At 66.4% G+C, this 21,433-nt stretch overlaps 1 protein-coding gene across 9 annotated transcripts in view; it reads left to right on the forward strand.

Moving 5' to 3' along the window:
- Positions 1–18,770, forward strand: part of LOC138837770 (potassium voltage-gated channel subfamily KQT member 2) — a 58,621-nt gene extending 39,851 nt beyond the window's left edge. For 2 of the 9 annotated variants that reach the window (XM_070036752.1, XM_070036754.1), the window contains 7 exons: positions 125–154; positions 4,746–4,799; positions 10,153–10,376; positions 10,853–10,961; positions 12,254–12,385; positions 16,530–16,653; positions 17,121–18,770. In XM_070036752.1, the coding sequence (XP_069892853.1) occupies positions 125–154; positions 4,746–4,799; positions 10,153–10,376; positions 10,853–10,961; positions 12,254–12,385; positions 16,530–16,653; positions 17,121–17,843 (1,396 nt within the window). In that variant the 3' untranslated portion in view covers positions 17,844–18,770. Of the gene's footprint in view, positions 1–124; positions 155–4,745; positions 4,800–10,152; positions 10,377–10,852; positions 10,962–12,253; positions 12,386–14,028; positions 14,137–16,529; positions 16,654–17,120 lie in introns of all 9 variants that reach the window. The other 7 variants (XM_070036757.1, XM_070036759.1, XM_070036758.1 and 4 more) reach the window with 5 other exon arrangements.
- Positions 18,771–21,433: the final 2,663 nt, after the last annotated feature.

Consider the following 21,433-nt stretch of genomic DNA (forward strand, 5'->3'; position numbering starts at 1 on the left):
CCCGCACAGGCAGCTCCACTGTGGAGCGTGGGTCGGGTGGGGCCGCGGCTCTGGGGTCTGCGGCCTTGGCCACCAGCCCCGGGGCCGTCTGCGTGGTGACCGCCCTCCTCTTGTCTTCTTGCAGGAAGGAGCCTCCTCCAGAGCCATCACCAAGGTCAGTCCCTCCCGCCTCCAGCTGCCCGGCGTGCGTGCGTGTGCGTGTGTGCGTGTGCGCACGCGCGTGTGCCCGCTTCTCCGTGTGCCCACGTCAGGGCCCGCTGGGCTGCCATGGCTCTGTCTCTGCTTTTCACCCACGGCCTCTCCCCGGGCTCTGTCCGCCAGCTGGGCCTTCCTGGGATCCCCCCACCCCTAGGGGCCTGGAGGCAGACATTTCTGTTTAAGTACTTCCGGTGGGCATGTAGCCCAATTTTCAGCTAGAGTGAAAATCTCCCAAATGGGCAGGAAGGAGGGCCGTGCACATACAGGCAGAGCCCAAACACTGCACACGTGGAGGAGGCCCTTGCCAGGGACAAGTGGGAGAGTGTGGGATCAGCCTGCGCTCGGGGGGCCTCTCCATGGGCATCCAGACCTCGCAGGCCTCCTGTCTAGCTTCTGACGGGACCCACATGCTGCTCATCTGGCCACTAAGGCGGAGCTCACTGCCAGCTCTGCTTGGGTCGAGGGGGCAGGAGCTGGCCCCTGCCTCCCTAGCATTGAGAAGCATGCCAAGCTCTGGTCACAAAGCCCCAGCCTAAAACTCTAGCCCATGGGCGTCTCTGCTGGCTGCAAGCCAGCCTGACCACAGTGTGTCCCCTCCCCACACCGCCCATCCTCGGGGCTGCAGGACGCTAGCCCCAGACCGGGTCTCATGTGCCCTGCCTGCCCCCTCACGCCTGCCTGGGCCTTAGGATGACCAGACGGCAGGACAGACAGGCATGCATGTTCTGTGGGACGAGGTGGAATCTGGCCTTAACCCATCGTCTCTATCTGCTGGATATGACCTTCTCTTAATCCCAGGAAAGGAGAGTAACTAGTGACCAGTGGGATACTGTGAAGTGTGTGAAATTTATGTCATCATCTAATATCCATTTAAAAAAAGAAGAAGAAAAAAGGCAGTGAGCAGTGGGCAGTGATCAGGCCACGAGGGAAGCTAGCTGGGGAGCGGGGAGCCAGTAGCGCTGTCCCCGGCTGGCGTGGGACCTAGCGCTGTCCCCGGCTGGCGTGGGACCTAGCGCTGTCCCCGGCTGGCGTGGGACCTAGCGCTGTCCCCGGCTGGCGTGGGACCTAGCGCTGTCCCCGGCTGGCGTGGGACCTAGCGCTGTCCCCGGCTGGCGTGGGACCTAGCGCTGTCCCCGGCTGGCGTGGGACCTAGCGCTGTCCCCGGCTGGCGTGGGACCTAGTGCTGTCCCCGGCTGGCGTGGGACCTAGCGCTGTCCTCCAGGTGGCGTGGGACCTAGCGCTGTCCCCAGCTGGCGTGGGACCTAGCGCTGTCCCCGGCTGGCGTGGGACCTAGTGCTGTCCCCGGCTGGCGTGGGACCTAGCGCTGTCCTCCAGGTGGCGTGGGACCTAGCGCTGTCCCCGGCTGGCGTGGGACCTAGCGCTGTCCTCCAGGTGGCGTGGGACCTAGCGCTGTCCCCGGCTGGCATGGGACCTAGTGCTGTCCCCGGCTGGCGTGGGACCTAGTGCTGTCCCCGGCTGGCGTGGGACCTAGCGCTGTCCCCGGCTGGCGTGGGACCTAGTGCTGTCCCTGGCTGGCGTGGGACCTAGCGCTGTCCCCGGCTGGCGTGGGACCTAGCGCTGTCCCCGGCTGGCGTGGGACCTAGTGCTGTCCCCGGCTGGCGTGGGACCTAGCGCTGTCCTCCAGGTGGCGTGGGACCTAGCGCTGTCCCCGGCTGGCATGGGACCTAGCGCTGTCCCCGGCTGGCGTGGGACCTAGCGCTATCCCCTGTCCCGATGGCAGGGATGAGAACCCCTTCTGGCCCACACAGGTGAAGTGAGAAAGTTGTCCAGCTTCCCAGAGGTCAGCCCGCCCTCCTTCCTCAGTCACTGTTAGGGGACCCTGGTCCAGCCCCCCCCCCACTGGCTGCCCTGCTGTGACCTCCAGCTGACAGGTGGTGGGAGAGGGGAGCAGCCCCTTTGGCCACAGCCGCCCACAGCCCTGACTCGGGTGGGCAGAGATGGATCCCGACGCGATGGCTCTGGAGGCCTCTCCACCCATCTCTGTGCCAGCCTGCCTGGCCCGTGCCCTTCTGGGAGCAGCCGCCGCGGGGCCTGTGCGCTGCCGCCCGGCTGCAGGTCTCCCCAGGGGGCCTGTGCGCTGCCGCCCGGCTGCAGGTCTCCCCAGGGGGCCTGTGCGCTGCCGCTCCGGCTGTAGTCTCCCTGCACTGTTCTGTCTCAGCCTCTCTCTCTCTCTCTCTCCCTCTCCTGCCCCATCTGGAAAATCTTGCTGTCCCCAAGTGCTTTTAATCACTGTCACTGCCCTTCTCGGCCCCTTTCTCGTCTGCTCTGTCTTTTGGGATGAGGTGCTGGCCCTGAAAGTGGGACTCCAGGTGAGGACCATGGGAGCCCGGCTCTCCGGTATGTTCCGTGGCTCCCCGCTCCGCCCCTTGCCGCTCCTCCGTCTCCTTCCCGCGTGTTGGTGGTCCCTGCCTGCCTGTGCCTCCCGTCCCCTTCCCCGAGGGCCACTGCCACCGACCAGGTCTGGGACCCCACCGTGCTCAGCCGAGAGGGCTCCCAGGGCCTCAGCATGGACACCTGGCTGGCAGGTGTGAGGCACCTGGAGGGGATCGGGGTGCCGGGGGAGTGTACCTGCCGCCAGGAGGCAGGGCTGGCGTCTCTGCCCCCGCGGTGCGGCACGCCCCCCCGGTTGGCACCCAGTGCATAGGTGCTGCTCAGAGGAGGCCCTGTGCCCTGCGTAGCGCGCGCACGGGGGTGAGCCCCCGGCCGGCTGGGGCGCTCGGCTCTAAGCACCCCTGGGGGGCTGGGATGGAGCTGTTTGGAGAGCCCTGCGGGGCCTGGGGTGGGGACCTGGGGAGCTGGGCTTCAGGCTGTGCTACTCTGACTGCCTCTTGTGACCCGCCCTGTGTGGTCCCAGCCTTTCCTCTGCCTCCCGCCTCCACGCGGAGGCCCTCGAGCCCTGGCTTTGGCCTTCCCGTCTGTGTGGGTCTCCTCTCTTTTCACAGGTGGTGGCGTTCTGTATAGTTTGGTGCCTGCCCGCGCCTGGCCTTGGCCCGCATCTGTGAGGGTATCTGCCCTCCACAGGCAGCCCCTGCCTGGGCCTAGAGCTCAGAGGGAATAGACCACATCATGGTAGCCCGAGCGGGAAAGTGTCCCGGGAGGGCTGCTGCCAGCAGCCCCCTCCTCGCCCGCCGTGGCTAGCCCTGCTGTCCCACGCAGGGGCCACTAGCTGCTACCACGCTCATTCAAATAGACAGCTCAGCCCTGTCTCGGTGGCCCTGCGTGGCTGGTGGCTGCCACCACAGCGCAGCCGCGGACATCTCCCCTCTGCAGAGCTGGGTTGGGCCACAGGACTCCCCTCCTTCCCTAGGGGTGGGAAGGGGCTCAGGGGCGGTAGGCCTGGGGACCACTGAGGGGAAGTGGGAGGTGCCGCTGCCCTGGCCAACTCCGGCAGGCTAGGAGCTTTGCTAATGGCCCCATCACGTGGTGGGCTGGCCATGCACAAGTGCGGCCTCAGCTCCGCACCCCAAGGTGACCCCAAGCTGCTTGTCTTTAGCAAACTGGGCCTAGCAGGGGATGCAGACTGGCGCTCACTGGCGGGCCGGGGCTTGCAGGCTCAGGGCCTTGCTTGGGAAGAGACCAGAGAACTCTGAGGAGTCTTGCCATCCAAAGGTTCATTTACCGGAGGTGGTGACGGCACCCTTCAGGCCCAGATGGAGAGATGCATGTGGACAGGGCGTAACGGGGACTGTCGGCTGACATTAAACGAATGTGGGAGGAGAGTAGACGTGAGCGCCTTCTTCCCTGGCCCAGTGGTGTCTGATGTGAGACACCGTTGCCATGCACGCTGGGCTCCTTGGATGCTATCTGCTGGCTGGAAAGGGCCGGGGAGGAGCCTGAAGGAAAGGAAGGATTATTCTTGAAGTGCGGGTGTACCGCTGAGGTCTGTGGGGCTCTGGGGAAGGCAGCACCTTCCAGGCCTTGACAGGCCCTTACGCTGCCACTCACCACAGTCCAAGGCTCAGGGCCCCTGGCGGCCTCAGGCAAGTCGACTTGGGGCAAATCTCTTGAACCCAGATGTCCCTTCTTCTGAGCTCCCTAGAATTAGGGGTACACTGTGTTTGGACTGGGCCGCCGCAGGCCGGCATGGTGAAGCCTTGCTGGTGGATTTGTGAAGCTGAGCCGCACATCTCCCCCCCTTGTAAAACGCGCATGCTGCAGAGCGGCCACTTCGGGGATCATGTCTATCCACGAGCCTCGCCCTTTAAAGTCTTACCTCATGCAGGTTTTTTTTTTTTTGTTGGCATGAATACAACAAAAAAAAATTGAAATAATAATAGTAATACATCTTTTAAGACATGACCCAAACTCTGGCTTTGGAAGGAAAAGGTATTTTTGGAGGAAAACCACGGGGATTCTTTTTCTCCAAAAATAGGTGACTGTTTTCTCTTCCAGGCTGCTGAAGATTTCCGCACCCGCCTCACTGTCCTTGTCCCCCCCCCCCCCCCCCCCCGCCGGGGCTGCGTGACTCAGTACCCGCTCTCTGGTCCCGCCCTCCCCGGGACTAACTGTGCTCTCCTCATTTCCAGTAAAGGCAGACCGTGCCAAGGGTGCCTGTGTGGATGCTGCCCGGGACACTCTAGGTACCACGCAACGCTCGCACGGACCGGCCTCGCTGCACGCCCCTGCCCTCCCTGCTTATTGGAGGTTGGGACGAGCCACGGCAGCACCGGCCCAGCTCTGACTCCCCTGGTGCCCAGAGCACAGGGCAGACCCGGGCGCCTGGCCTCCCTCCTCCACACGGAGCCCTGCCGTGGCCAGGGCGCTGATGTGGACGTGACCATGCCCATCAGAGAGGCCCCGCCCTGGGCTGGTCAGTCTGGCGCCTCTAGTAGGCACTGAGGACCGATCCTGAGCTGGTTACCTCACTGTAGAGGCTGTGTCCTGTGGTCTGGGCTCTTCACCCCCCACCCCTCCAAAAGCCTGAAGCCATGGCTACCACTTGTGACTTGCAGGCTTGGTTCAGGGCAGACCGGAAACAGGATGGCGGAGACACCCCGTCCCTTGCACCTTGACCACACCTTTCCTGTCCCTGTCCCTGTCTGCTGTCTGTGTGTGAGGGCCTCTGTTCTGCTTGCTCCGGGGCCTCTGCCTCCTGTTTCCCTGTGCTGTCCACCCCTTCCCAGCCAGTGCAGCCCAATGCAGCAGGCAGCTGCAGCGCCCACCTGCAAGAGCCCCCATTGTGTGCATGTGGCCGGTCAGCACGAGCAGCATGCTTGTGCATCTGCACCCGTGCATGCTCCAGACCTTCCCGCCTGGATGAGGGGCTTGCAGGATCGTCCCCCCTGCCCGGGGGCCTCTTGGCTCTCCGTGTGTCCCGGAAGTGGGCATGCATGGGAGGCTCTTGAAGCTTCCAGTGGGGGCGGCGGCTTGCTTGAGCCCTGGCTGAAGCTACCTGCTTACCCCTGTGTCCGGCGGCTCCTGGCCCTGGGCTGGGCCTTGGGACAGGGGGTGGGGTCGGGCCGCTTGGGACCAGAAGAGTGTGGAAGTGTTGGGGCTCTGCTGTGTGCATTCTCATGGAAAGTCCCCTTGCTCTCCTGGGCGTCCTCCGTCCCCAGTTAGGCTGGACAGCTTCCTGTGGATGCCAGCCCCTGCACTGCTGAGCTGGGCGCCTGCGTGCTGGCCAGGCGGGGGCCGTCCCCCACAGGGCCCTGGGGAGGCTGCTAGTGGGGAAAGGCTAGAGCTCTGCCGGCCGTTCCTGAGTGACCCCTGACCCACAGCTCCTGTGCACGGGTCGGGTCTGGCCGCAAGCTCTTGCTGAGTAAGTGGAGGAAGCCCCTGAGAGCCCCTCTTTGGGTTTGCTTTGTTCTTGGTTTGTGTGGTGAGGTGAGGGAGGCCCCCCCCCCATCCTTGCTGGTGTCCCGGCTCCGGGGTGAGGAAGGCTGATGGGCCCAAGGCCTGTCATTGTGCCCTGCCTCCTCTTGGGCCTCCTCTGGGCCTGGGTGGGAGCAGGGTTAAGAGCTGGGGACACAGAGCTGAGACTGAGGGGGGCCCTGCCGTGGCCCGGTCACGCATGCGGCTGGAGGCCTCGGAGAGGCCTCTGTACTGGCACTTAGAGACCCGGAGGAAGTGCCACCAGGAGGGAGATGGGGTTGGCCTTGGGGTTCCTCACCCGGAGGGTCCTACAGACTGCCCAGCCCCTCTCCAGGCAGCCCCGGGGCCATGCCACCCGCCACCACTCGGCCCTGAGTGGTGGGAGACGCGCCTGGTTCCGTGTCTGGCTCCCTGGTAGCCCACTGTCAGCGCAGAGGCTTCTGGGAGAGCTGAGCGCAGCGGCCACACGCTGGCCGTGGTGGAGGGTGGACCGACGCCCGCCCAGCATCCTCGCAGCTGGGACTGAGCCAGGGCTGCTCTCGGGCTGCTTACGTCTCCCTTCCTTGTGTGTGCAAGTCAGAGGGACCGCGGAAGATGGTCTTCCCAGGGCCAGGTCCTCCCCGGGAGGCCCGGAGGGGCCTCCCTTCCTGTGTTTGCAGTGGCCTCTCTGCTAGAGAAGGGGTCTGTGAGAGTAGCGAGGAATGTCCTAGAAGCCAGAGTCTCCCTCAGCTGGATGAGTCTAGGTGGGCCCCAGTACTACCACAGTCCTCAGCTGTTTTCAGGTAGTGTCAACATTCAATGCTCCCTGTGCCAGCCAGATTCTCTGTTGAGGCCAAGACCAGGAGGCCACGCGGACTCTCGGAGGAGCTCAGGCTCCGGAGGGTTGGCCTCCAGGGGCACGGAGGCCCAGGCCCGGGGCCAGGGGGCCGTGGGGCCAGGGCACGGAGGTAGGCGTGAGGCCAGCAGAGCCTCTGGTCCTTGATGCTCACAGGATGCCTGGCGGTCACCACACCCTTCCCAGGTGGCCCCGTGGCCAGCACTGGCCCCGTGGCTTCTGCCTTGTTCTTCCTCCTCTGTATTGATATGCAGACACAGATGGTCTCCCAAGTTTCCCACTGCCTAAAGACGGGGTGGGGAAGGGCACTGGCCACGGTCGGGGTGTCCAGGCCGCGCAGGCCATGGCTGGGGTGTCCAGGCCACGCAGGCCATAGTAGGGGTGTCCAGGCCGCACTGGCCACGGTTGGGGTGTCCAGGCTGCGCAGGCCATGGTCAGGGTGTCCAGGCCGCGCAGGCCATGGTCAGGGTGTCCAGGCTGTGCAGGCCACGGTCGGGGTGTCCAGGCTGCGCAGGCCCTGGCCGGGGTGTCCAGGCTGCGCAGGCCATAGTCAGGGTGTCCAGGCCGCGCAGGTCATGGTCAGGGTGTCCAGGCTGTGCAGGCCACGGTCGGGGTGTCCAGGCTGCGCAGGCCCTGGCCGGGGTGTCCAGGCCGCGCAGGCCATAGTTGGGGTGTCCAGGCCGTGCAGGCCATAGTCGGGGTGTCCAGGCTGCGCAGGCCATAGTTGGGGTGTCCAGGCTGCGCAGGCCACGGTCGGGGTGTCCAGGCTGCGCAGGCCACGGTCGGGGTGTCCAGGCCATGCAGGCCACGGTTGGGGTGTCCAGGCTGCGCAGGCCATAGTCGGGGTGTCCAGGCCGTGCAGGCCATGGTCGGGATGTCCAGGCCGTGCAGGCCATAGTCAGGGTGTCCAGGCTGTGCAGGCCATGGTCGGGGTGTCCAGGCCGTGCAGGCCATAGTCGGGGTGTCCAGGCCGTGCAGGCCATGGTCGGGGTGTCCAGGCCGCGCAGGCCATGGTCGGGGTGTCCAGGCCACGCAGGCCATGGTCGGGGTGTCCAGGCCGTGCAGGCCATGGTCGGGGTGTCCAGGCCGTGCAGGCCATGGTCAGGGTGTCCAGGCTGCGCAGGCCATAGTCGGGGTGTCCAGGCTGTGCAGCCACAGTTGGGGTGTCCAGGCCGTGCAGGCCACGGTCGGGGTGTCCAGGCTGTGCAGGCCATGGCCAGGGTGTCCAGGCTGTGCAGGCCACGGTCGGGGTGTCCAGGCCGTGCAGGCCATGGTCGGGGTGTCCAGGCCGTGCAGGCCACGGTCGGGGTGTCCAGGCTGTGCAGGCCACGGTCGGGGTGTCCAGGCCGTGCAGGCCATGGTCGGGGTGTCCAGGCCGCGCAGGCCACGGTCGGGGTGTCCAGGCTGTGCAGGCCACGGTCGGGGTGTCCAGGCCGCGCAGGCCATGGTCGGGGTGTCCAGGCCGTGCAGGCCACGGTCGGGGTGTCCAGGCCGTGCAGGGTGTGGTGCTGACTCCTCACTGTGGTGGTCACCCTGGCACTCGGTTGTACGTGTCTGTCTGTGGGTCCCTGTGGGCCGTGGCAGGAGGGGCTGGGAGAGGGATCCGGGCATCCGTGGGTGTCACTGCGTGTTGGGTCCTCTTGACCCTTGGGCTGGGGCTGACCTGGGAAGTCTGGCTGGCCCACACAGAGCCAGTTTCCCTTGGGAATGATAGGGGGCCCCCAGAGGGGGGGAGCAAGCAGCAGGCCTGGACCAGTGCCTGAGATGTCCCAGACGGAGAGGTGAAGGCTGTGCCTGCCTGAGACCCCTGGAGGGGGTGAACCCAGACCCCGCGGTCCTCACGGACAGCAGTGATGGGGGGAGACCCCGCGGTCCTCACGGACAGCAGTGATGGGGGGACCCCGCGGTCCTCATGGACAGCAGTGATGGGGGGACCCCGCGGTCCTCACGGACAGCAGTGATGGGGGGACCCCGCGGTCCTCACGGACAGCAGTGATGGGGGGACCCCGCGGTCCTCACGGACAGCAGTGATGGGGGGACCCCGCGGTCCTCATGGACAGCAGTGATGGGGGGACCCCGCGGTCCTCACGGACAGCAGTGATGGGGGGACCCCGCGGTCTTCACAGACAGCAGTGATGGGGGAGACCCCGCGGTCCTCATGGACAGCAGTGATGGGGGGGGACCCCGCGGTCCTCACGGACAGCAGTGATGGGGGGACCCCGCGGTCTTCACAGACAGCAGTGATGGGGGAGACCCCGCGGTCCTCATGGACAGCAGTGATGGGGGGGGACCCCGCGGTCCTCATGGACAGCAGTGATGGGGGTGGGGCCCAGGGTCTTAGGTAGCTGAGAGACTGAAAAGAACTTTGCAGGAGGTCAAACGGGGTGCAGACCACGATCCTAGCTACACAGGGCCCTAGATCAGAGGATTCCAAGTTCAAGACCTGCCCTCAAAAACTCAACACTCTACCTGAGAAATAACTAAAGCAAAAACAAGATCAGGAGCATGGCTCAAGTGATAGAATAGCTGCCCAGCAAGCACAAGGCCTTGGGTTCAGATCCCAGTACTGCCATAAATGAAACGCATACGCACACACACACATACAGTGGGGCCTGACCACTGTCCTGTCGCTGTAGCCACCACCTCCTCCCCGGCCCCCGAGGCCAGGGCTGGGGCTGGGGCCAGGGCTGGGGCCAGGGCTGGGGCCTGGCCCCAGAGGGGCTTTGTTCCTGCCACCATTCCAGAAGCAGACGTGTTCAGTTGCCCGGATGAGCGCAGGTGCGGTGGACTGCTGACACCCGGCAGATGCCACGTGGTGGCCCCATGGCGGAGGCCAGGAGGCTCCAGGCCTCCTTGGAAAGGCCAGAGTATGGATGGACAGGCATCAGCCTATGATGACCTCCTCTGCTCAGGAGCCAGAGGGAGAGGCTGAGGGCAGGGAGGCCACTCTTGGTGACAGCCGAAGGGCCGGTGGAGAATGTTCGTGGCCAGGCCCCTGCAGACAAGAGCCTCTGGGAAGGCTCAGCGCCAGGGCGTCTGGAGGCGCCCGAGGGTCACCTGTTGGCCTCAGTGTCCTGGGCACCACAGAGCCTCTCCCCCCACCCCGTGCTCCCGCCGCTGCCCAGCCCTTGATGGCTGGCCGGTCTTCCAACCTGCATCCCCCCTTGTCCTGGGTCAACACTGGCTGCACAGACACAGCCTGTGTCCCTTCCAGAGTGACTTCTCTTGCTGTTTTTCTGTGTCTGTGTGTGCGTCTGTCTGTCTGCCATCGCTTCTCCCGGGAGCAGTCAGAAGGTCAGTTTGAAAGATCGTGTCTTCTCCAGCCCCCGGGGAGTGGCTGCCAAAGGGAAGGGGTCTCCCCAGGCCCAGACGGTACGGCGCTCTCCCAGTGCTGACCAGAGCCTGGACGACAGCCCCAGCAAGGTGCCCAAGAGCTGGAGCTTTGGCGACCGCAGCCGGGCCCGGCAGGCCTTCCGCATCAAGGGTGCGGCGTCCCGCCAGAACTCGGAAGGTGGGTCTGGTGTGGCCTGGCCGTCCCACGGCGGGCCCTGGGGCCGGGGGCTGCCCAGAGGGGAGGTGGCCCTCAAACACAGAGCAGGGCGGAAGCCGCTCTGAGCTGGGAGGCCCCTGCCACCGGTCACGCTCCCCTCCCCGGCCCTGGCCAGAGTGCCCGCTCCCGGCCGTGTCACGTGGGGACACTCCGCAGCGTGGGCGCAGGGACACTGTGGCTGGACTCTCACCCGGCACAGTGTGGGCTCCTCCGTGTGGCGTGTCAGCATCTCCTCTGTAGCGGAGCTGCTTTCTAGGTGTGCTTTGAATCTGCCACCATCCACTCACTCACACGAGCCCTCACGCTAGCCACTCCCGGAGGGCCACACCCAGGAGGGTCCCAGAGGGCCTGTGGGAAGGCAGGGCACCCCGGGGACACTCCAGGGACCCACGCGCAGGCCGAGGGGTCCTCTGATGGTCTGCATTCCTTCCAACTAGAAGCAAGTCTCCCCGGGGAGGACATCGTGGAGGACAACAAAAGCTGCAACTGCGAGTTTGTGACGGAGGATCTGACCCCGGGCCTCAAAGTCAGCATCAGAGCTGTGTGGTGAGGCCCGGCTGCTGGGGGGTGCCCGGGGCTGCGCGCAGGGTGGAGGAGCCTCCCTCTCGGTGCCAACTGCTGCTGGCCCTCCTGGGCCAGGCAGAGAGGAGAGGCCACGGGTGGGCCTGCGGCCCTGCCCCGAGGGAGCTTCACCCTCACCCCTTTCAATTCCCTGCTCCTGGCGCCTGTGTCTGACCGTAGACTTAGAGAGGCTGGGAGGGTGACAGGCAGATGGACGTGGTGCTGGCCTGGCTGTGGGGCCGGCCTGGATGTGAGGCTGGCCTGGCCGTGGGTTTGGACTGGCCGTGAGGCTAGCCTGGCCGTGGGGTTGGACTGGCCGTGGGGCTGGCCTGGCTATGGGGTTGGACTGGCCGTGGGGTTGGACTGTCCGTGGGGCTGGCCTGGATGTGGAGCTGGCCTGGCCGTGGGGCTGGCCTGGCCGTGGGGTTGGACTGTCCGTGGGGCTGGCCTGGCCATGGGGCTGGCCTGGCTATGGGGTTGGACTGGCCGTGGGGCTGGCCTGGATGTGGAGCTGGCCTGGCCGTGGGGCTGGCCTGGCCGTGGGGCTGGCCTGGCCGTGGGGTTGGACTGTCCGTGGGGCTGGCCTGGCCGTGGGGTTGGACTGTCCGTGGGGCTGGCCTGGCCGTGGGGTTGGACTGGCCGTGGGGCTGGCCTGGCCGTGGGGCTGGCCTGGCCGTGGGGTTGGACTGTCCGTGGGGCTGGCCTGGATGTGGAGCTGGCCTGGCCGTGGGGCTGGCCTGGCCGTGGGGTTGGACTGTCCGTGGGGCTGGCCTGGCCGTGGGGCTGGCCTGGCTATGGGGTTGGACTGGCCGTGGGGCTGGCCTGGATGTGGAGCTGGCCTGGCCGTGGGGCTGGCCTGGCCGTGGGGCTGGCCTGGCCGTGGGGTTGGACTGTCCGTGGGGCTGGCCTGGCCGTGGGGTTGGACTGTCCGTGGGGCTGGCCTGGCCGTGGGGCTGGCCTGGCCGTGGGGCTGGCCTGGCCGTGGGGTTGGACTGTCCGTGGGGCTGGCCTGGATGTGGGGCCGGCCTGGCCGTGGGGCTGGCCTGGCCGTGGGGTTGGCCTGGCTGTGGGGACGGCCTGGATGTGAGGCTGGCCTGGCCGTGGGGTTGGACTGGATGTGAGGCTGCCTGGCCGGGGGGCTGGCCTGGACCTGGGGCTGGCCTGGACCTGGGGCTGGCTTGGACCTGGGGCTGGCCTGGACCTGGGGCCGGCCCAGCTATGGGGTTGGCCCAGATGGCACCTGCCAGAGCTCACAGTCCCCTCCCCCCACCCTGCAGTGTCATGCGGTTCCTGGTGTCCAAGCGCAAGTTCAAGGAGAGCCTCCGGCCATACGACGTGATGGATGTCATCGAGCAGTACTCGGCTGGACACCTGGACATGCTGTCCCGCATCAAGAGCCTGCAGTCCAGGCAAGGGCCCCGCTGTCCAGGCTGGCAAGGGCTGGGCCCTGTGGCCAAAGCCAGGCATGGGGTGGGAGACACGTAGGGCTGGTGTGGGATGTGTCCAGGGCAGGGCCAGTGCCCAGCACGGGGGCCTTCGCCCCCACGTCCGCTTCTTGTTGCTTTCCGCAAGTCTTCACGCGGTGTGTCTGTTCCGAGTGTTTCTTTTGTCTTTCCCCGCCCCCCTGACTCACCGTACCGTGCTGTGTAGCTGTGTGGTGCACATGCTCACTGCATGGATGTGTACACGTGCGTGCAGATGTACACACGGGAGCCCGCACACATGTGTGTATGTGTGCATGTGTGTCTGTGCATGTGTGTGGCACAGGCGTGTGCTATGTGTGTGTGTCTATGCACACGGGTGTAGTCGTGTTGGTGACGGGCAGCAGTGAGTCAGGTGTGTGTGGCTTGTAGCGGGCACCTGCTGGCTCATCTGGGTGTGAGAACTTGAGTCACATGAGCTGCGGTTTGTGGGCACGGCGAGGGCCCCTGTGCCCCACACTAGGAGCCGGTAGCCTTCAGGGCTCCACCCTAAGCCACACACGACATACAATAAGCACACACGGAGCACAGCAAGGAGCCCCGGGTCTGCCAGCCCTTCTGAGGTGCGTCAGACCCCTGCCATCAGACCCCTGCCATCAGACCCCTGCCATCAGACCTCCGCCATCAGACCCCTGCCATCAGACCTCCGCCATCAGACCCCTGCCAACAGAACTCCTCCATCAGACCCACACCAACAGACCCCCGCCATCAGACCCCTGCCAACAGACCCCTGCCATCAGACCCCCACTATCAGGCCTGCAGGGCTGGGCACTTTTTCAGACTTGAAGGTGGTGCTTAGGTCTGTCACCCCTGAGGTTGGACAGGGTGAGCAGCCTGGGGACTGTCACGTCTGAGGGTGGGCGGGGTGGGCGGCCTGGGGTCTGTCACCCCTGAGGGTGGGCGGGGTGGGCGGCCTGGGGACTGTCACCCCTGAAGGTGGACAGGGTGGGCGGCCTGGGTCTACAGCTGGCCACCACGACCAGCCTCCCCTTGCCCTGTGCCCACCCACTTGTCACAGGTGACAAGGAGCAGTCTTCAGGCCTTTAGCTGCTCCTACAGGTGGGGCCCTGTCACAGCCCCAGTAAGCTCAGGCTGGGGCCTCTCTGGGACCCCAGAGCAGCGGCCGGACTTGTGCTGTGTTTTGGTGAGTGGGAACCCCTAGCCTTTGACCTGTGCTGTGTCTCCATGGCTCTCTACAGCTTTCCAATCCGACATTTCCCCTTCCTTCCCCTTCTGTCTGGAAAGCAGACACATGGAGCTCACCTTGCCTGTGGGCAGCCCCCTCTCGGGGCCTGTGGGCAGCCCCCTCTCCGGGCCTTGGCGTCCGGAGGACGTCTATCCCGCGTCTTCTGCTCGGCGATGGGGCCAGGCTCCCCGAGGCCCAGCTCCTGCGTGTAGTGCTGTGCTGGGAGCCCAGGGCGGTCTGCAGACACGGTGCTGCCAGGGTGGAGTGGCATGCATTGCAGAAGGATCACCGCGGCCTGGCTGTTTCCTTGCATTTCCAGCAGCTCTGCCTGGAGTTGCTCGATGATGCATTGTGCTGGTGTCTCTCTTCTTGTTTACACTGCCAGGATAGATATGATTGTGGGCCCCCCACCCCCTTCAACTCCCCGGCATAAGAAGTACCCCACCAAAGGACCCACGGCCCCTTCGAGAGAGTCACCCCAGTACTCACCTAGGTTAGGACCAGCACCTCTTCCTGGCCTGTCTTTGTGAATGGCCAGCCCCTTCGCCCCAGGCCACATGACTGCAGCCCCTTGCACCCTCTCCCTGGAACAGCGGGACACATCTCCCTAAAAACGCACGGAAGGAAGAAGGTCGGCCCTCCTCAGCCCCGGGCGGGCGGCGCAGAGCCTCCTTGACGGTGCTCCCCGCAGGGAGCACTCCCATCAGCAGGGCCTGCTCTGGATGGGAGCAGAGAGCATTTAATGGCCAGGAAGCTGTGTCCTGCCCTTGCTCAGGCCACAGCCTTCGTGGCCTCCTGGGCAAGACTCAGGCCCATGTGTGTGTCTGGCCCCGGGCTCACGGCCGCCTGGTCCCAGTGGGGGGGCGGGGACTGCCTCCCCGTGCCCCTCCTTGGACTTGAGGTGCAGATGGCAGCAGCACCTGCCTCCCAAGCTACTGCCCAGAGTGACGGCAGCCGAGGCTGGCTGTGGGGGCACTGAGCACCTCAACCTCGGCCGCCTCGCGGGCAGTACCCATGACCACGGGAGGTGGAGTTCAGGGCACAGCCCGCTGGCAAGAGCAGGCCCCTGCATAGTTAGTTCAGATTCAGGGGCCTGCTGGCTTCCCTGGGGCCTGCTCCCTCCCGCCCGTGGGACCGGCCAGGGCAGGGGCAGGGCAAGTGGGCAGTGCGGCTCTGTCGGGCAGCTTAGGAGCAGCCAGGTGACCGGCACAGGGGGAGCTCAGACCAGCCCGCACCCCCTCCCATCACTGCCTCGGCTGCGAGGAGGCTAAGGATTCACTGAGCGCCAACCCGCAGCCTTGCCCTGAGAGAAGGCTCTCAGGGGTGGGACAGGGTTGTGTTTGTGCGTCCCGAGTGTGTCCAGCAGAGGGCGCTCCGCTGCCGTCCGAGGCATGCTGTGGGCGTGGCGTTGGGGGTTCTGGGCCGGGGCTGGGAGTCCCCCAGCCTTCCTCACGCAGGTTCACACCAGGAAGAGCCCGGGACGGGCTGAGCACTCCAGCACGAATCCCAGGCCGAAGCCAGAGGAGGCCGCAGGCGGCCCCAGGCCCAGCCCTGAGCCAAGGCTCCCTTTGGGACTTCCCAGACAGGTGGCCCGTCATGTGGCAGGGTGAAGGGGCTGTGCATCTGCCTGGACTGTGTGGACATGGGGCTTCGCCGTGGCCACTGGCGTTGCTTGGAGCTGGAGGGACCCCTGCCTCCCCTGACCCTGGTGCATGCACCCCGCAGGGAGCTAGTGGAGCATGAGCCTGCCCCTCCCCCAGCCCTGTCGGCCGGCACCCCCTGAAGTGTATGGGGGGCCCTGCAGGCTGAGGACTGCGCGGGGCTGCTGGGCCCAGGGGCCCCAGGACGTGCTTTGTGCTCAGGGCCGCAGCTGTGTGGCCGGCCTGGAGTGGCCCTGCTCAGCATGCCCTGTGCAGAGCACGGCTTGCTGAATGGACTCTGTGAGGGAACGTGCTGGGAGGCTGGTATTTCCTGCAGCCCCAGCATGGCCAGGCCTTTGCTCCCCACAGATCTGCTGAGGGTCTCCGGTGCTATGTTAAACAAATGGGAGTCTCCCCCCGCCCCCAAGGGCACACAGCCACCTTCCTTCCCGGCAACCTCAACCTTCGGCCTTGACAGATCAGCTCGACTGAGTTCTGCGTCCTGCACACACAAGCACATGCACTCCCATTCCAAGACACACGCGCAGTTTACATGCATGCACATGCAGCACAGGCACACGCCGCGCACTCAGAGCTCTGGTTGGCTGCGGCTCCTCGCCTCGCCTCTGGTTGTGCATTGCCGTTTCCCGTGCAGCCCTGTCCCCTCCCTTGTCCTGGAGCATGGAGCAACAGCTCTCAACCTCCTGCTTCTGTCGTCCGTGCTGGAGACGTTAGCGTTGTCTGTGTCGTACGTGTCAGCGTGGAGGCCTCCATGGTGCATTACACAGGAGTAAAGCTCAGGGGAGGGGAGGGGAGCGGAGGGGACCCTACTGGCCTTGTGCTCGGAGCCCCGGCTAGATGCTCACCAGCTGTCATGGATCCCGGGGCCTGGGTTTGCTGTAGGACCAGCAAGCCCAAGCCAGGGAGGAGAAGGGAGACATGGGTGGCGATGGGCAGGGCACGAGGTTGATGGGTGTGGGGCCGCAGGCGGGGCGGGGCTCACTTTACTCCTCAGTAATGTCCCATGAAACGGACGGAGCAGGGACCGGGCCGGAGCGCAAGGAGGCAGCGCAAGCACACGAGCACCGCTGTCCGTCTGTCCTGGCGCCTGCTGCCCCCCGGTCGGCTCTGAGATGGTCGTAGAGCCCAGATCTGGGGGGCTGTGGGATGTCCCAGGAGGAGGGGGCAGGGCCTGGCCCCACGATGCTCAACTCACACTCAGGGGCCGGGTCTCTGTTCCCGGCAGAGTGGACCAGATCGTGGGGCGGGGCCCGGCGATAACCGACAAGGACCGTGCCAAGGGCCCGGCGGAGGTGGACCTGCCCGAGGACCCCAGCATGATGGGACGGCTCGGGAAGGTGGAGAAGCAGGTGGGCGAGACTGAGGGGCTGTGGGGTGCTGTGGAAGGGGCCGGCCTTTGGCCCCCCGCCCCCCCCGGGGCGATGTGTGCCCCAGCCGCGCCTCCTCGTCCCGGGAGGAGGTCCTCCTGGGGCCTAAGATCTGCTCTCCCCACATCCGGGCTGGGGGGCTGGGGGGCTGGGGGGCACGGCTGGCAGTGGGGTCCCTCGGCAGGGGTCATGTGCTGCGGGGCTTGCCAGAGTCATCCTCTCCGCCCTCCTTACCCCCGCCCCAGACGTCACCACACGTGGGCACGGCCGCCCCGGGGCTGGCTCTGGAGCAGGCCTGCGCCAGGCCCACATGTGGATGGCGGGGTGAGAAGCTGAGCTGCCCGGCATCCGGTGTGGTGTGGCTCGGGGTCTGGAGTACCCCAAATCCCGCCCCCCCCGCCTCGGGCCCCCGTCCCAGCAGCCCGCCCAGCAGCAGCCCTGTCTTGCAGGTCTTGTCCATGGAGAAGAAGCTGGACTTCCTGGTGAGCATCTACACTCAGCGCATGGGCATCCCCGCGGCTGAGACGGAGGCCTACTTTGGGGCCAAGGAGCCGGAGCCGGCGCCCCCCTACCACAGCCCCGAGGACAGCCGAGAGCACGCAGACAAGCACGGCTGCATCATCAAGATCGTGCGCTCCACCAGCTCCACCGGCCAGAGGAACTACGCCGCGCCCCCGGCCGCGCCCCCCGCCCAGTGCCCCCCGTCCACCTCGTGGCAGCAGCAGGGCCACCAGCGGCACGGCGCCTCCCCGGTCGGGGACCACGGTTCCCTGGTGCGCATCCCACCGCCCCCCGCGCACGAGCGGTCCCTGTCTGCGTACAGCGGCGGCCACCGGGCGAGCACCGAGTTCCTGAGGCTGGAGGACGCCCCGGCCAGCCGGCCGCACGAGGCGCTGCGGGACAGTGACACGTCCATCTCCATTCCGTCCGTGGACCACGAGGAGCTGGAGCGGTCCTTCAGCGGCTTCAGCATCTCCCAGTCCCGGGAGAACCTGGACGCCCTCAGCAGCTGCTACGCGGCCGTGGCGCCGTGCGCCAAAGTCAGGCCCTACATCGCCGAGGGCGAGTCAGACACGGACTCGGACCTCTGCACGCCCTGCGGGCCGCCGCCGCGCTCCGCCACGGGCGAGGGCCCCTTCGGCGACGTGGGCTGGGCCGGGCCCCGGAAGTGAGGCCACTGTGGGCCACGGGCCCCGCCTGCCACGTCCTGCCCCGCCCGGCTTGGGCTGGGGCCCCGGGGCCTTTTCATTGAGTGACCGCATCATGAGGGCGGCGGAGGCCCCGTGGGGTCCGCGCTCGGGCCCGCGTTGGGTGGTGGGCAGGTCGGGCTCCTGGGCTCACAAGGTGACATTTTACAAAAGTTCCTTTCCAACCAGCGGCGGAGGGGGGCTGGGTCGGGGCCCTGGAGCCCCTCTGCTCTGTTTGGGGACAGACCACCTGCACGCGCGGAGGGCTGGAGCGATGGCGGGCATGGCTGGGGCATGCGCTTGTGGTAGGGCCCTGCTGGGAGGCGGTGAAGGGCAGACCTGGCCCTGGCCGGCCTTGGACTGGCCGCTCAGGAGGCTGCGGGAAGCCTGGCCAGCGGTCTGTGTGCACACAGCTGGGCAGTGCCCTGGCCCCTGGGTACCTCAGGGGCTGCGTCCTCCCTGTCCTCCTCCCCATGGAGCCGCTGCCAGGCAGAAGCCTCGGGGGAGAGGGAGGAACGAGGCCTCAGGGACCAACCCGGCTCCCTAGAGAGCCCCTCGGGCCCTCCTGATCACAGCCTTGCTCCTTGGGGTCTCCAGCGGCCCTGGGGTGCACGAGAGCCCCAGCACCCCAGTTGAGGAGGTCTGAGGTCAGACCCCTGTTCTCTCCTCTCCTCAGCACCAGGTCAGTGCCTGTCTCTAGGCCACGGTTAGCAGTGGGAGACGCCAGCCTGGGGGCGGGGCCAGGGCCCCCCCACGCTCCCACACCCTGCGGCCCCCAGCGGGGTGGGCTGCACGGTGGTGGGCTACGAAGCCTTTCCACGCAGCCCCTGCGCCCCATATCAAACGGGGGCCTGGCAGAGGGTTCCTCCCACGGGAGCCGCTTGGTGCCTGGCAGAGGGCCCACTGGGGCGGGGGGGGGGCACCCCGGGAGCCTTGCTGCCACACGCTGGTCCCACGGCTGCCGTCTCTTGGTGTTTGGAGCGTGGGAGACTTCCTGTTCCCCGGGGGCCCAGGGTCCACTGGGCAGCCAGTTTGGGGAGCGTGAGCTCAGCACTAGAAGCAGGGTGGAAGCCCGGGCTGGGCCTGTGGGACCCAGGCCAGAGACATCTGTGTTTGTAGGCTGGGCACAGTGGGGGGGGCCCAGGCTCTGCAGCAGCCCATGTGTGCCGGGGCTGGGCTGGCCAGCTGGGGCACCCCTGAAAGAGGGACACGGAAAGGCCAGGGGCCCAAGTCTCGTGCCCTTGTTGGAGGTTGGTGTGGACCGGAACGATAGCCGGTCTAGGGCCTTGAGGTGAGCCAGCCCCACCCCGCTGCCCACTGGGAAAACGTGGCTGGGCCTGGCTGTCGGTGTCTGTGTGTGAGGCCTCGGGAGCTATGCCCGCCCCTCGGGGGTGGCTCCACCTGCCGACACCTCCAGGGCCTCTGCCAGGCCGCGGGCCGGGAGTCCTGTCGCGCGTGGCTCAGCGTGGGAGACCACGTCCGTGGTGGTGAAGCGTGGACGCTGTCTGGGATGGGGTGCTTGGGGCCCTCAGGCCTCTGGCCGGCCTCAGAGGCCCCTCTGCCCTCTGGGATGGGGGGACAGGAGGGGGGCTCCCGGGCGGAGGGGGGTGTGCGCCTTGACATCATCAGCCCGCCCACCCCTCCAAGGCCTGCGCTGCTTGGACCCAGGGGCTGCAGGAGCCCCCCGCCCCCCCAGATCCTGGCCTGTGCTCAGGGGGTTGGTGTGTCCTGACTCAGACAGGCAGCCTCCAGTCTTGTCCCGGAGAGCACTGGGCTGACCTGGCCCAAGTTCTGCAGCTGAGCACTGGTCAGCCGGCCGGACCGCAGGGGACGCTGGGTTACAGCCAGAGGGAGCCGGCCAGGGCCTGCCTGCCCCACAGCAAGAGAAGCTTTGGCGGGGCCTGGAGGGCGAGGGGCCCCATCGGGTGGCAGGGGGCCTGGTCCCGGAGATGAGGGGGTGGAAACCCCTCTCCAGGGCCCCCAGACCTGGCCAGAGCTGCACAGCTGCCCACTGCCCACCCGAGTGTGAACACAAGTGTGAGTGTGAGGGGCAGCGACCGCCCCGCAGGGAAGTCTCCACACCTGCTAGCACACACGCTCCCGCACACCTGCTAGCACACACACTCCCACACACCTGCTAGCACACGCTCCCACACACCTGCTAGCACACACGTTCCCGCACACCTGCTAGCACACACTTCCCGCACACCTGCTAGCACACGCTCCCACACACCTGCTAGCACCTCCCTGCACTGCGCGTACACGCATGCCTACAGAAAGGCCACACTTCCATTCACGCACACAGGCGCAGTCACGTGGGCACACAAGTAAACACATGTGGAAACAGCATTCTTTCACACTACATGGCTACACCTAACACACACAAGGTCTGCACACGCACACACTCACATCAGCTCACACAGGTGCACACATACATCGGCCACACCTGGTGGCCACAGGCGTACTCTGATGCATGCACACACAGACCATATGTCAGATACAGTTTCACGCAGGCACACACAAGTGCACGCGCACACCCTGGCAAGTGTGTGCCAGCTCAAACATGCACACACGCACAGCTCCATGCACGTGTACACGCATGGCACACAAACGTGTGCACAGAGGTACAACCCGAGCTGCGTGTACACGCGTGTGCGCACACACAGGCGCCCTGCACGGGCTGCCTACTGTGGCCATTCTTTCCCTCTGGCTCTTCTCGATCGACGTCTGGAGAGGGAGCTCCGCGGAACTCGTGGCGTTGGGCAGATGGGTCGAGACTGCCGCTGAAGCCTACGTGGGGTCCAGCCACCTGGGCTCCGGGGAGCAGTGGGAGAGGGGCTGCCAGTGCCACGCAGGGCCCCCGGCCTGCTGCCGCCCGCGGCCCCCGCCCGGAGCCCGAGGACTGCCAAGTAACAGGAGAAGCCGAGGTTGGAGCCAGGGAGGTCCAGGACCACGGAAGGCCAGGCCGGCATTCGTGCTGGCTGACTCCCGGTGCCCTCCTGGGAGGGGCCAGGCCCCGCGCCGGGCTGGCGTTGCCTATTGAGCACGGGCATTTTCTAGCCTAGCATCTCCCTTTGCGTCCTCTTCAGGTACAGCCCCTGTGTGTCAGGCTGGCCGTCTGGAGAGCCCCTCACCTGTGGTCTGAGCCGCGCAGGAGGCAGAGCCGGGCCCGCAGGGCGTGCCTGCCTCCTATCCCCGCTCCGAGGCTGCAAAGTGGCCTGGCGCTGCGGACAGCTCTCTGGAGAGCCCCGCCGTGGACCCGGTCAGCCCAGAGTCTCCACGGAGCCCAGCCACGGCCGGGCCGCTCCATGTCTTCTACTGAGAGGGGCTGGGAAGAGCAGCCCTGTTCTCTGTGGAAGCTTGGTCCCCAGGTATTTCCAGTCCCTTCCCCAGCCTGCCCAGAGGCCAGGGGTGGTTCTTTTTGGAGACATGGGAATGTTAGTGTCACCTGGCCCGGCTGCAAGTGGCGGAGGCCACCACGCCCGCCCCGGCCTCAGGCTGTGAGGTCAGCGGGGGACACATTAGCCACCTCATAGATCACAACCCCTAGAAACAGACCTGGTAGGGGCGGTTGG

The sequence above is a fragment of the Dipodomys merriami genome, unplaced genomic scaffold, assembly GCF_024711535.1.
Source record: "Dipodomys merriami isolate MVZ:Mamm:240054 unplaced genomic scaffold, mDipMer1.0.p SCAF_275, whole genome shotgun sequence".
Lineage (NCBI taxonomy): Eukaryota > Metazoa > Chordata > Mammalia > Rodentia > Heteromyidae > Dipodomys > Dipodomys merriami.